The sequence below is a fragment of the Rhagoletis pomonella genome, unplaced genomic scaffold (genome assembly GCF_013731165.1).
Source record: "Rhagoletis pomonella isolate Grant_MI unplaced genomic scaffold, Rhpom_1.0 Rhpom_scaffold_00005, whole genome shotgun sequence".
Classification (NCBI taxonomy): domain Eukaryota; kingdom Metazoa; phylum Arthropoda; class Insecta; order Diptera; family Tephritidae; genus Rhagoletis; species Rhagoletis pomonella.
This window is the reverse complement of record NW_023458559.1, coordinates 76,746,728-76,762,521: the sequence shown is the minus strand read 5'-3', so window position 1 is coordinate 76,762,521 and position 15,794 is coordinate 76,746,728. Positions and strand designations below refer to the sequence as shown.

Here is a 15,794-nt window from a genome sequence, read left to right as displayed (position 1 = left end):
ACTTCTCTTAACCTGCCCTTAGTAACTATATACTCCGATATCTAAGCAGCTAGATTGGTGAGACCTCGTCGATAATGGCGATAGAACGTAAGAAAGTCTTTAACGATTAAGCTTCAAAGTCTACTACCTACATTGTGTGCCAGGTCAAAGAGACATTCGAGGTTATTGTGCAGCGGACAAGCTTGCGAGGAACGGAACCACCCTGTCTGACTAGAAAATCTGGCAAACCCTCGACAGAAAAAGATCCTCATTCGGTTAGAACGCCCTCTACTTAGGCTGGTGACCGGTATTATTGCGGGCCACTACTAGAGTGGGCTTGCCGGCTAATGACTTCTGCGAAAGTTGCCCGGGTATGAATTCGATCTCTCAATTGGCAGCGCAACAGCCCACTGGGTCTAAGTGTGCCTCTATCCTACGTTGGACGAAGGCAGCCGCTTCAACCTAACCTAAACTAAGACACTGAGTGCATCCACAGTCCAGGTCTTTGCCATTGCTACTTTTTTTGCGAAGGTGTAGTTTAAAATATAAGTTAGTAACGAGTTTTCTGTTTCCATTTAATAAATTAGTATTCAAAACCTTTGCAAATAATGTTTTATTTCATTTTCAGATCGCTATACTCAAATCCATTGAGCGCCAGCAGCAACGAAACTGAAATGCACAAATTCAAATACCTGATGCGACTACTTTAAACCATCGATGTTGAATGCGCCACTTTTGTTAGTTGTGTCTCCCACCAACAAAGCAATTACCGCACACACACACCCACAATGCGGCAACCCCAAAAACCAATTTCGAAACCACTAATTAAATCCCTTCAGTCCTGCGAGTAAAATCAACGCCACACTACATATTTCAGTTGATTTACCGTGTCGCACGCGTCAGAGTCAGAGCTTTCACACATCCGAGTGGCGCCACCAACTACCCACACCAACGCAACGTAACGCGACGTGACACAATCACAACGATAATGGAAATAGAAGAACAACCGGACATAAATATGCCAACGACGGGCGAAACGAGCATCTCAAACGGCACACCGATAGTTGGCCGACGCAAAACAACAACAACAATGCCACTTGGAAGCCCAGCAACACTCACTGCAGTAATACTAATTTTCAACATAACCTCAGCCGCATTAACTTTAGCTGCCGCGGTAACATTGAAAACAACAGAAGCGGCTGCAGCGGCGCCAGGACAGCAGTCGATGAACAGCACAATTGGCGCAAATTCCAATGGAAGCGCAGCATTCATAAGTGATGCACACGTTAACACAACGACCAGCGCCTTGTCGGCGTCCACTGCGACCGCAGATGTGCCGCTTGTTGCAACTACAATGCCTTATGCAGAAAGTGGCAGCAACAGCGGTGCGACGAGTACCAGCGCAAATGCGCGCATCAGTGGCAGCGTCGGCAGTGCGGTTGAGTTGCGCGACGAGGAGCAGCGGACCGATTTAATCAACAACAAATGGGTGCAAATCATCTTCTGCCTCATCTATGCGACAATATTCGTGTTGGGCATTTTCGGCAATGTGCTGGTGTGCTATGTCGTGTTGCACAATCGCGCCATGCAAACGGTGACCAACATCTTCATCACGAACCTTGCGCTCTCGGACATACTGCTGTGCGTGCTGGGAGTGCCATTTACGCCGCTCTACACCTTCATGGGTCGCTGGGTGTTCGGGCACACACTCTGCCACCTAGTTACGTTCGCGCAGGGTTGTAGCATTTACATTTCAACATGGACGCTCATGTCAATTGCCATCGATCGTGTTTTCGTTATCGTATTTCCCTTCCGGCCGCGCATGAAACTCTCCACCTGCATACTGATCATCGTGAGTATTTGGTTATTCTCGCTGCTGTTCACAATGCCCTATGGCATATTCATGAAAGTGGTCGTGTCAGAGCAAGCTAATATCGATGAATCGCTGATTAACAGTACCTTACAGCCGCTCGTTGTCGTGAATGACTCCAATATTGCGCACAGCACTTATGTTGTTTCGTCTGCGGTCACAACGGCTTCAGCGCACGTACTAGATGTAACGACGACCAGCTCAGCTGCGAGCGTGACTGAGGCACTAGACGATGCCGCTACTTACACTATTACCACCTACTGCGAAGAGAACTGGCCCTCGGAGTCCATTCGTCAGGTGTTCGGCTTTGTGACCAGCTCATTGCAGTTTATATGCCCCTTTGGCGTGATCACCGTCTGCTACATTTGGGTGTCGATAAAGTTAACTATGCGCGGCTCAAAGCCCGGCTGTCGGTCGGTGCAGCGCGAGGAGGCCGATCGCGAGCGCAAAAAGCGCACGAATTATATGCTCATATCGATGGTCGGCGTGTTTGCCATTTCGTGGATGCCCATCAACATGGTCAATATGATGGATGACTTCTATGAGAAATCGAATGAGTGGCCCTACTATACATTCCTATTCTTCGTTTCGCACTCGATCGCCATGTCCTCCACCTGCTACAATCCCTTCCTCTACGCCTGGTTGAATGAGAACTTCCGCAAGGAGTTCAAGCATGTGCTGCCCTGTTTTAATCCTTCCAATCATAATGGCATGAACTGGCGTGGTGTGCGAAATCGTTCGGATCGCAATACCTGCGGGCCCCGGTTATATCACGGCAATGGCTGTGGCGCAGGTAGTATGGATATCGACGATGCCGATGATAATGGCATAACACAGGAGACCTCGTTGGCCAGACCAAAAGACAGGCTGACAATCGTGCCACGTGAACCGACTTATGGCAATGGCAGCGGTTGTGGTGCCTTGTCTCCGAATAGAGGTCTTAACTCGGCGCTGGTGCATAATTCTCATGTGGTGGATATAGTAATGAACGATAAGGCTCAACATCGGCCGCGTCGTACTACGACGGATGATGACTGCATATCGGGAGATGAGCAGACCGTGGAGATGCGATTCTCGGAGACACCGTTTGTGAGTTCGGACAATGCGACGGGCACCAGTACGATGGAGGCGAGCAGCAGCAATGAGGTGGGCGAGCGAGGGTGTAACTGAGGAAGGGTGAGTTTAGTGAGTAAGATGGGTGGGTAAAATCGGGCGGAAAATATAGAGATTGAAATTGCGAAGAAAGGAAGCTGATTAGAATAAAGGTACGAAAGTAGGGGAAAAAGAGATTAAAAGCAGGGATTTTAAGGGTTTTTAATTTTATTATTAAAATTTCCTATCGAAGAATTTCTACAAACTTAAAATTTAAAAACTGTTTTTGTATTTAAATATATTGACGAGGACAACATTTTTTATTTAATAACAATCAGTTGAAAAAATCTTCAATGCCAAATTTCAACCTCGCCTCAATTTCCAGGTGAAACTGCAAACTTGCGAGACACGTTGATTAAAAATAGGCTAACTTGATTCAATACACAGAATTAAAAGATGCGTTAACTGTTTGATACACGTAAGTTCATATGCATACAGATTAACAGGACAATTCTGGTAACCTTTTTTCAACACACCACTGCCTTACGAAAGACAATCATTTTTTTTAAATTGAAAACTAAAAACTTAAATTCTTTTTTAAACAAAAACTAAACATTAAGGGAAATTTATTAAAAAGAAAGAAAAACCAAACTGAAAAACAAAATTAGCTAAATTCCTTCAAAGCATAAGATAAACTAAAAACATATTAAAACAAGTAAGAAAGTCTAAGTTCGGGCGGAGCCGAACACTAAATACCCGGCGCAAGTATTAAATATATGACTTACACCTTTCCGAAAGCTACCGCTACATGGTAAGCCGAGGTGTATCAATTTTGAGTAAATTAGCGTCCTTAAATTTCGAAATATTGAAGTTTCAAGCATTTCTGAAATTTAACGTTAAATGAAAAGCGGCCTCAATTTCAGTCCGATTTCAACAATTTTCAACATTTTGCTTTTATGTGACAAGCACAATAACCATACCGTGTTTGGTACAAATTGCTAGAACGGTTAACGAGATACATAGATGTGATCATAAGTGGGCGGTGCCACGCCCATTTTCCAAAATTTTCTTATAAGCGTATTTCTTGGTAAAGAATTGTTGCAAACATAAATTTTGAATATATTAGCTTTATTATTTACTGATTTATCGAAGATTTCGTATTTCTCTAAATTACCGTTATATGGGAGGTAGGCGTGGTTATTGTCCGATTTTTCCCATTTTCAATACCACCCGTCCTACGCCCGAAAGAAGTACCAAGTTTCGTTAAGATATCTCGATCTTTACTCGAGTTATCGTGTGCACAGACGGACGGACAGACGGACGGACGGACGGACGGACAGACAGTCACCCCTTAATCGATTTCTCTTTTCATTCTGATCATTTATGTATACATTTGGCTATATCTATCTCGATTCGTTTTGCCTGTTACCAACAACCGTTATATGAACAAAGTTGTGCACAAGTGCGCTCGGGTATAAAAAGAAAAAAATGAAATAAACAAAGGAAATAAGCTTCAAATAATTACATAAATAAAATAAAAAAAATATTTTTCTTCCTAATACAAAATCTAAAAATAAAAATAAATTGCTAAAAAAAATTTAATTAAATAAAAAAATAATTTAGATAAGTTCCTTAAACATTCAATGAAATTAAAAGAATAATTTTTCTTTTGAAAACTAAATGTTATGTAGAAACGTTATCTTAAAATATAAAGAAACTTAAACTAAGGAAAAATAAATTTAAAAAATAATTTTTTTAAGAGTTGAATGAAAAAAGTAACTTTTTAAAAGAATAAATTATAAAATTTAAAAGGAAATTATATTAATAGCCGGTTTAATCACCAATTTAAATTGAAAATGATTTTTTGTTTTCTGTCAATTTCCGTATAAAATTTAAAAAATTAAAATCATTTTTCATTTAGTATCAAAACATTTCTTTCTTTTTTACAATAAGCCCTGATGGGCACTTGGGTGTCTGAAGAGATAACTATGAACACACCCTCTAAACCCTTTTCAAGGTTTAATCTGGCACAGATCGATATTGCTAGCACCATGACCCGAACGAATTTAGGCAACAGCGAGTCATTAACAATCGCAGTTGTTCTTTTCTCCATTTTTGAGCCGTCTATGTAATAATGAACATATCTAGGAACAAGATGAGATAGTGCATTTTCACCAGATCTCTCGGTCGGAGATTTTGACTCGAAATATTTGCGTCTTCTCAACACTGGAATTTTACATCCAACAACTTTCCATTACTTGTTCTTGAAGAATTCTGATAGATCTTTCCAGTTGCATCCCCCTCGAGGATGCTGTAGCGGAGCTCATCCCGATTGCGCAAGTTCCCTCGTAACCACATTCAAGCGAAGAGAGAGTTTTGCTTCGCTTGCTTCACTCTTTACAAATCCCTTATCATTCCTCCCCGTTTATGCCGTACAGAAATGTAGAGAATGCTGAACAAAGTTGACAAGGCTATGGGGACGTTCGACAGAAATATTGAACGCAAGATCAATGAATGTCTTCGCGTGCGCGAGGCTTACCGAAGAAGATGCTATGACGAACTGAACGAGTTTTTTTTTTAACGACGTGGCCATACTTAAGGGCATAAAAATTCAACGATTACGCTGGACACGACATTTCGTTAGTATGGACCCTAAACGACAAACGGCCGTCTTTAGTGAAAAATAAAAAGACAAATGAAATTCTGGCACACAAGTGCTTATTTTTCCGACAATCACGAGGGTTAAATTTCTTGTTGTCAAGCCACTGTTTCACTGTTCTCACTCATTTGATTAACACACCATTCTTTCCCCAGATTCTTTTGCCTTTCAGGCAGTTATGTGTGCAATGTAAAAATCATTTATCCCGAATTTTATGAGCTACAATTGCGGAAGTAAGCGGATTAGGATATTGCCTACAGGCAAGTACTGAACAATGGAACGAATGTGCGCTTAACAAAAGATATGCATACTACAGAGCTACTAATAGTACCTTGCATGTGCAGATATATGTATAAGCCGCACTTGTATATGTATGAATTGTGCGTGCGTATTTATAAATACGTAGTATTCTGTAAAGTCATAACTTTTGCCTGTGACTTGTCAGAAAAATTCGACATTTCTTCCATCACTTACTCACCACTCCTCGAGCACTTAAGGCTGCCTGTCGTCAAATGCCGTAAGGACATTGCGAAAAAGTATAAAAACTGCATATATGTAAAAGTTAGAGTTTTACCATTTTGATACTTAAGTAGCTTTGTGTGCCATTGCGCACCCATTCGCCAAGTAGGCGGGTGTGCCTTGTCTGCGCCTGAGTCGTTAGGTTAGATGCCAACAATTTGCTCATCAAACACAAAAGAGGCAGGCAAAACAAAGTTTGTCCAGCACTTTAAATTTTTAATAGGCCAGCGTTAGCGCAATATTTGTTTTTTAACTTTTTTCTAGTTTAAGGTTTGCGTTTCTGTATGTTTGTTTTACTATTATTTCTGCGTGTCTCCTTGATAACAAGCAAGAACGTTGCGCATAACGTCCTTTGAATTCAGCAGAGTAAATGTCCTTTTTATCTACCTTTACATGGTATTTAGTTGTTGAATAAAACATTAGTACTGGCTACATGTCGCTTTTGGTTTTTTTTGTTTTTTTTTGTTGTATATAAGCTAGTAATATGAACCTCAGCGAAGGATCCCTTCAGTGAAGTTCATCTTTTTGATGTTCGCTTATTCGGTCTAACTACATAAAAAATTAGAATGTTTTATTTGGTTTAAGTCTAACACAATAGAGACAAAAAGAAAACCTGCGGCAACGCAGCTGCTTGCCCAGCTTCTGAGACATAAAATTATGATTTAAATTTCATTTTGAAATTTTAAAATTTCTTTTATGTGAAAAGTGTGCACAAAAATATATGAGACGGACGAAAATGGCTAGCAGGGCGTTCTTTTGGCAGCGAGTGAGTGTCGGTAAAAATCGTACAGTAATTTTTTTCCCCTTTTTTAATTTATTGTTTAATTTTATTAACTTTTAATAAAAATATAGTTCACTCTATATCAAAATACATTAAACTTAAAGTTTCTAACCTTGTAACATTCAAAAAAAAAATAGTAAAATTTTCATCAAAACTTTACACTTTTATTCAGGGTTTCGAGAATTTTTTTGGGTATGCAATTTTACAGCCCATTCGATTTTAGCATAATAAAGTTTGAAGTCGCTCTAAATACCTTTGATTTTTGAGAATTTTTTCGGTGACGCATTTTTGCACTTTTTTCCATATAAGCATGCATTTCTTATGAAATAAAATGCGGCAGCGTGTTCGCAACAAAATTGAAATTTTGAATTTTTTATAAAGTTTGAAATGGTCATTTATTTGGTTTTGGTTAAATCTTCGACAATATTTTTATAGAAAAAAATTAACTCGAAAAACATTACGAACATTAAAAAAAACCACACGTGGTCATTTGTTTGAGTCACTGTATATTTTTTGCTTAAAAATAATAAAAATTAATAAATACAGAAAATCGACTTAGAAAAATATATACATTTTATCAAAAAATAAAGAAATGGTACTTAAAAATTAAATTAGATTGAAAATGGCCTCATTAAAATAAGAAAAAAAAAAAAACAATTAAAAAGTAATAAGATCCTAAAAATTAAATGAAATAAAAAAATATAAAATATATTGCAAAACCGCCCACCGACCAGTTGCAAAACCACCTAAATCGCTGTTCTGGCAAAGGGGCGGAGGAGGTTTAAATATTACTTAGGTGCCAATAAGTTCCTTACATTTGCATGTTCGAGTTCCTGTTAATATTCGAGAGTTTTTCTCACTCACGCCAATGATTTTCCAAATTTTAAAGGCATTCAAATTTTCTTTTCATGCTCGCGCACACAACCAAGGTCTTAACGCCTTGCACACACAGCAACAGCTGCCAAACGTTAAATGTCATGGCCACTTTGCCGTTACGCATTCCAAGTGTCGAATTTTCATAGCCACCAGAAACAGCTGAGTGGAGAGCACTGCAAACCGCTTCTAGCATGTACAAAATGGTAGCAACAACAGCAAGCGTAGAAGAAAATTTGTAAGAAAATATTATTCTTTCATGAGTTTCCACTACACAGTCTCTTATGGCCATTTGTGGCAAAATAAATGGACACATTAAGTGAAACCAAAGAAAACGAAACGAGTAAAAAAATACGCTTCCACAATGCTATGTGACGAAAAATGAAAATGAAAGGCGTTTTAGTGAGAGGAAATGAAAAGTGGAGCCCCCGAAAAATTAAAGCCGAGAATTGAGAAAACTAGGTCAAGTTTTTTTTTGAGCGTGGTGGGTGTCTTCACTTGAATGCAGCTACGTTCTTATCAGCTACAAAACGACGATTGTGGTTTTGTGCAGTTTGGTGAATGTATGAAGAGATTTAAGCGGAGAAATTTGCAGTAAGCAATGCTACAAGAACGTGTTTAACACAATTTTACACTCATATAAATCTCAGCCAGAGGCGTGAACTCTACAAGGCTATAGCTTTAGTTATACTCATGTTAACACAGTTGTTGTAATTTAGTACCCGTATCTGTATGTTAATTTATATAGAGAAAATTTTAGGCAAATATATATAGCAGTGTACACTGATTACCCTTACAAGATTTAGTAAATTTCTTTCCCTTTGCCATCTTTGCTAACAAAAAGTTTTCCTAGATTACTGACATAACATTTAATGCGGCGATAAGAACAACGACATAGATCCTTTTTGCATTTTTCGTTTAACATTTCGTTTTTCTTTTTCCGCTAATCGCCACCACGCATTTGGTGTTGGTCATATGAGCGCGTGAGTATTTTTGGTTTTTCATGCCAAGTAGATCAGAAGACTTGAAATTCTCCCTCGCCAAAAAGAGGTATTATTTGTATATGCCTCTTTATCTGTACAATTCAGTGAGAGGGTATAACCAGGTTGTATACATGTACTAAATAACAAAATATTTATACAATTTTGCAGATATTATTGCCTTTAGTTAACCACTTGCTGTATTACACAATTAATTAAAAAAAAAAAACCTATATAAATTAAGCGCTCAGTTGCAAAAGTTAGAAGCCATTCAAAATAAACCTGCTCAGGCAGGAAGATCTCTTAATAGCGCTAGGGAAAAAGTTAATTTTGAACTGTGCCATTATTATTTCATGTAAATTTTTCGCTTCTAAGGGAAGAATAAAATATGGGCCTCTTTTTTTTCAAATGTAGATATGCATTTTTACCCAGCCAGCAAAATATCCGGAAACGTATCCGAAAATGGAAACAATTTCGTATAAAAACCTGATGTTTCATCCGTTTTCCGATTCCGTTTTCGGACGTTTTTCAGATCAATTCTCCCACTGAAGTGTTCATCCGAAACGTATGTGCAGAAAACTATCGAAAATGGTTGTAAAACGGATGCGCTTTCGGCTGTTTTCCTGAAAATTTTCTGAGTCAATTTTCATTACGAACTTCACAGAAACTTTTTGATAGTTACAGCAAACCAAACCAAAAACAAATTTAAGATTCAGCAATTATTTCAATTTTAATAAATCATTTTAATGTGTTGCTTCTGACGGAATTCGAACCTGGGACCCGCTTCAGAGCTAACAAATAGTAGCAAACTTCTCTGCACACTCAGCTACTAGCGAATACGTATACATGTTTTTAAATGCTCAGTTTGAACAAATATTTTAAAATTATTGTTTTGAAATAAGACGATGACATTTTTCGGATACGAAAAATGAACAAATATGGAATTCGTTTTCTGAACATATAAAGGTGTGAGTCAAACGAAAGGCGTTCAAAAACGATTTATTTAGAAAACAGTTTTTAAGAGAGTGGCCACTCTTTTAAAAGATAAAATCAATTTAATTTTAGTATTTGTCGAAATATTTAAGTGTGGGTTTTAAAGGAGAGAGGTTTAAGAAGACTTTATTTGCAAAATATTCTGAGGTGCACTGCCACTTGATGAAATATCAAATTAGATTTAATGCAATATTATCGAACGAATAATGCAACTCGTAAATTCTTACCCAATTTTGTAGGATTTGAAGTATTTGGAATATTAGATTGATCTAAGAAAGCTTCATGCACCGCAGTGTATCGTATCGCACCTGTTTGATAGCCTTTCATTTATCGCATCAAATACGATGTCGTATCGCACCACATTTGTTTGAGGCCACCATAACTCGCTGCACAAATGAATTGGCGCATACAGATTTTACGATGACGGTTAGTGGTGAATGGCAGTTAATTTTGATTCAGCCACTGATTCCGTCTTAGAAATAATATAGAAGAACCAAAAAAAGTTTCGCAATTTAAATTGCATAATATTTTCTTAAACGAGAGTATTTTCAAAAGCATAATTACAGCTAATGAAGGTTGGAGCTGGCAATTTAAATTGCTAGCCATTAAACCAAATATTAAACATCTGCATATAGTACATGGATATATGTATGTAGGATAAGTACGTCTGCCTGCATATTTTGCAACCACCTGTATTGTATGTATTTGTTTTCATAAAATAGCATAATTAGCCATTTTGTTTTTGTTTGTACTCCATCAGCACGAGGCATTATCTAGCAGTTAATCGAATTAATTATAGCTTATGGTAAAGCTGGAAGCGTGCCGGTCAGCCGGATGAGCATAGCGAAGCAGCAGCTACATACGTCAATTCAAGATAAGCAGAGTGCGAACACCTACTGTTATTTTTTTTTGTTTCCACATCAATTAACCAATTAAGTGCATATGTCGACGTTGATATTGACAGCAACAGTAGGAGCGATGAGATGACCAAGGATATGAGATGTGAGCATTGAAAAGTCACATATTTTACAGAGGCGTGGAATATATGCACGTGGGTGTAGCCAAGTGCAAATTTTATAGGTAAATATTAAACACTTACGGCCATATTATTGACTTGTCGTTATTCCTTCTTATTCAACCGTTTAGTTATTCCGAGCAATTCTGAGCGCAGGCGAAATAACTTTTTTGTCAATTATTCACTATGCAATAGCGTTGAATAACTTTACGGCAGAGGAATAAATATTTATTCCAATAGTTTTTCCGAAGAATTGACATTTGGAGTGTCAAAATATTATACAATTTTTTAATTATTATTATCTTTTTGAATTTTTAAACACGTGACCAATTTAACGTCAAGAACTTTGCCTGCTTCAAATCAAATACATTGATCAAAAATATAAATATACCACAGTGTAGAGGAATAAATTCTTTACATAATTGCAGTGGTAAGTATTACGATGCGGCTTATCACTTTCGCGTAATCGATTGGTAAATTCAATGTTTTTTTTTTATGAAACAAAAGCAGGAAATAAATAACGTTACTCATACGCCGTGTACGAGTATCCAAGCGTTTGATCAAACGTAAAGGAACACGATAACAATTGATTACGCGATGGGGATTCGTCGTAGCGTAGTAAATACCTCTGCAGATATTTAGACAATTTCTTCATTCACAATTTATTGATGTGAATTGGACAAGATTTGTTAGAATTTTATTAATTGAAAAATTCCAAAAAGTTAGAGCTCATTGTTACACCATTATTGCACTAGGCTTCGAAATTGCGGAACGGTTGACAGTTAAAAAAGAAATTACTTTAAGAAAGGCCGTCAGCATTTTTAAAGAGACCAAAAAGTATCGATCGGCCCATTTTCGGCAAAGTTATGGTTATTAAAAAAGGACTTTTTTTATAAATCCTCTGGATTTATAAAAATTGTCCTGGTGTTCTGGTCCACACTTAAATTGTCCTAGATTTTTAATGAAGGTCAATGCAGACACTCCTTTAATTTGTAACAGATTTTGCTGTGAAAAAAAGTTAAGCTTTCTGTCAAATTGATAACGAAATGTTTTTTTCTGGTGAGTTTACCTTCTTTCTGTTTAGTTTATTTGGCTAAATCTAAACTTTTTTTTTTAGGCAAATGCCAAAAAAGTGAAAAATGAAAGTGAAGGTCAACGGCTGAGGGCCTTACTTTCCATTATCCTTCATTTTTCGTATGGAGTGGCACATATTGAAGGGCTTCTGCTTTCGCTACTCAAAAAAGAGCTTTCAGATGGGCTTTTTGTAGGACGCCTTCTTAAGAATTTTTTATTTTTTTAAGTTTTTCTTAATTCATAAAAATCATACTTCGTTAAGGAATTTATTTAAGGTTCATATCAAATAGTTTTATTTAGACTTAAAATGCCTATTGAATCTTATTTGAAATGCTAAGTAATATAAATATTTACTTAAGTACATTCGCGTAAATTGTAAATAGGAAACACCTTTCTAGGAAGCATACGGGGAAGCACCTTTTTCAGTCATTGTTGGGTAAGCCTTTTAGAATGGCTTCACTTAAGACAGCCTACCTAAATTATCTTCATGGTATGTATATACAAGATGGCAAAAATGGATCATGAAGCGCGTTGTAGCTTTTGCGGAAATTTGCTGATGGTGGTACGTCACCGTCACGAGAAATTTGTTCTTTTATGATTAAAAAATGCTGAAATGCCCCATATTAGGAATGTTTTTAAGATATAATTTAGGTAAATTAGGTAAATTAAAACAAAACATGGTTACGCTTACTGTTATGCCTTTATGGACATTTTCACATATTTATTAAAAAAAAAACAAAAATCGTTAAACACAAAGTTAAGGTGAAAATAATTTACTTTTATTCATCTATCAGCATTTACGGAAAGTCTTAGCGAGAAAACGTGCGTCGCAAACTCGCATCTTCTTTGCCAAACACCAAATTCAATAATTACAAAAAAAAAACCTGTTTCGACACGCAGAAATCAGAAAACTTTGTGTTTGCATTCCACCTCTCATTTGGCTTGTGTCTTCTACCTCTCCATATCCTTTTTACCACAAACTCTTCATATTGCTTCTGTTTTCTTTTGAAGTTATATCTTGTTTTTCACATTAAATCGCTTCAACGTCAGCTATCCAAACGCCCCACGTCCCAAGCCCAAGCATTTTATACATATGGGTTTTTTGTTCTTTAGCAATCAGTTAAGAAATGATTTAGATGCGCAACAAGTAAAATATTGTAAACATGTTCTTGAATATTGATAGCACTTGTTTACTTCTTAGTTTGACGTATCTATGTACATCTTTATAAATACAATAAAACTTAGCAGGTTCAAAGTGAGTATGAATTTATGAGACAATTTATCATTTGGCTTCAAGATATTTACATACAAATAAAACACAAAATCTTTAAGAAAGCAAAAATATTATAGATGCCATCATAGTGAAAAAAGATTAAATTATTTCGAACCAAATATTAATAAGTACGATAGACGCACTCTGTGAAAGAAATTTTTTTCTTCACCCAACCTCTATGTTGCCTCCAATGCTCTTAGTTCGCTCATGTTGCCTGCACAAAAAGACTTTCAAACTATTTTTCATTTCATGCCAGGCATATACTATGGAGTATTCCTTCCCTGCGCTCGTGATTCGACCTTAATTTTCTACTGTTTACTTTGCTTTGTACTCACAGAGTATTGGATTTCAGGCTTTCATTACATCTGCATACTTAGCAATATGTATGCATTCATACCTACAAAACATTTTTCATATTTTTTGCATTTGATGCTAGTTGCTCTCATGCCCTCCCCCATATTTTTGTGTATCGCATCGCATACATTTCAATCAGCGCTGGCGCAAAGTCGAAATCGCGAAAATGATAAATTATTTCTTTTATTCAACATTTCTCAAACAAATAACTCTGTAGATTGGGGTGTAGGAAAGTTATATAAGCGCGGAAGGATGGACGTACTTATGCACAAGTAAATGTGCTTATGCGCAAAAAGAAGATAACAGAGTATGTAAGTCGAAACCCTTGGTGATTATTTATGTATGTAAAGCTGATAAGAAGTGCTGTTTTGAATGTATGGCAAAAAAAAAAATGCGGAGAATAAATTCCACGCATTCTTTAGCAAAGTAAATTGATTTATCCAGGCACTCGTAAGTATGCTACATATATTAAGCTTAAAGTGGTTATTATCAGTGAAAGTGAAATATTTCCTTTTCCATTGTATTATAACATTACAATATGGTTCGTTTCAAAACTCAAACTCAAAATATGCCTAGGTATAGCAGAACAGAAGAGACAAGGTCGTTTGTTACTTTAAAGAGAGTCTCTAACCTAGTATGCGAATTTCTTATAACAAAGGGTTCAGCCATTGTGGAAAAGAACAACTTTTTTTGGGTACAAAAACGAATATCCTTGAAAATTTGTAATATTTATTTTTGAAAAAATATACGTTAAGAACTAATATATTGACGACCAGATCCTCAAATCTCGTTCTTCTAACTTTATTAGTTAAGCTGTTCGTCATTGAACGAAAAAAGACTTTTTTTAATTCTACGAAATTTTACTTTTATTTGATACCCCTATTGTTTTTCTAAGTTGCACAAAATTTTTAATACAATTTTTTGAAATAATAATTTCTCTGAAATTTCAATTTCAAATCAAAAAGTTTTAAATTTTTATTTTTTTTTGTTATTAATATATTTTTCTTTTGTCACAGAGTGTTGTTAGAGAGCATTTGGGGATATGAGGTTTTGCCAAAGTACCGTTGATATGTAGCTTTGAATCTATGAATCCAGAAATGTTCGTGGTAAAACACAAAAAATTGTCTATAATACCGAAAAGTCTCTAAAAAATAAGGAAAATCCTTAAAAATTCAAAATAAAACCTCTGAAAACTTTCAAAAAATTTGCATGTATTTTGAGAAACTTCCCGGAATCACCAATAAATTCCGAAACATCCCGAAAGTTCTGAAAAAATTTATAATATTTATCTCGAAAAATTCGAATGAAAATTTGGAAGAAAAACGTTTATAGAGAATTCAAAACAAAAAAAAACACGAAAAATACCTTTATAAAAAAAACCGATATGTCCGAAAAATTCCGAATATCCAGAAAAATTGGGAAAATGTCTAAACGTAATCTGGTAATTTACACGAGAAATACTTGAAAAAATCAGGAAGTATTGCGAAAAATATCGAAGAAGTCCTGAAAGTTACGAATTGGTTTCGAAACGCCCCAAAAACTTTAAAAGAAAATCAAGAAAAAGTCCATGAATTCATTAAAAATTAAGAAAAACTTTCACAAATCCACAGTAAATCGAAAAATTCCAAAAGTCTTGAAAGAATAAGTAAAATCACGAATACATTGAAATAAAATTTTAGAGACGTTATGTAGAGATCTCGAAAAACAATCTAATTAAAAACCTAGTTGTCTGAAAAGTATCCCGAATGTAAAAAAAATCCTAAAAATCGCGAAAATGTCAAAAAAAAAAGATTTCAAAAAATCCGAAGGTTCGCAAAAATATTGAAAACAAGAAAAAAAACTTAAAAAGTGTGCAGTTTATTTAAAATATTAAAACAAAGTCAAAAAGTATCGAAAAATCCTGAAATTCCCGAAAAAATTGCGAAAACTTTTATAAATAATTTCAGGAACTACTATGCAAGACTGCTCTTCACTCAGAAACGGCTGCATGGTTTTAGATAACATATGGCACTCAGATCTCTTATAACTCTGACTAACACTTTGCATATTTTTTAAGTTTTTGAAATTCAATTTTTGGCGTTTTAACGCCACGCAGGTTCACTAGTAATTTTTGTTTTTGCTCTCGCGAAGGCTACGCGATAAAAAAGTTATAATGGTGCGTTACATTGTTGATGATTCCTTATAATGTTTTTAGTTCGATCCGTCTTTTTTGAATATCCCGATAATCCGTATATTCGAATTTTCGAAGATCTGATTAAAAATCCGATTATCCGGATATGGGAATACTTACCGGATAACCGGATAGAAAAATCTGATGACAAAAGAGAACCGA

At 36.0% G+C, this 15,794-nt stretch overlaps 1 protein-coding gene across 2 annotated transcripts in view; it reads left to right on the top strand.

Annotated features, from left to right (window-relative positions):
- The first annotated feature begins 611 nt into the window (after positions 1 to 611).
- Positions 612 to 15,794, top strand: part of LOC118739619 (neuropeptide F receptor-like) — a 39,590-nt gene continuing 24,407 nt past the window's right edge. Inside the window, exons 1-2 of one of the 2 annotated variants that reach the window (XM_036471051.1) lie at positions 612 to 3,025; positions 7,830 to 8,402. In XM_036471051.1, coding sequence (XP_036326944.1) covers positions 968 to 3,019 — 2,052 coding nt within the window. In that variant the 5' untranslated portion in view covers positions 612 to 967 and the 3' untranslated portion in view covers positions 3,020 to 3,025; positions 7,830 to 8,402. Of the gene's footprint in view, positions 3,026 to 7,829; positions 8,403 to 15,794 lie in introns of those variants that run through there. The other variant, XM_036471050.1, reaches the window with a different exon arrangement.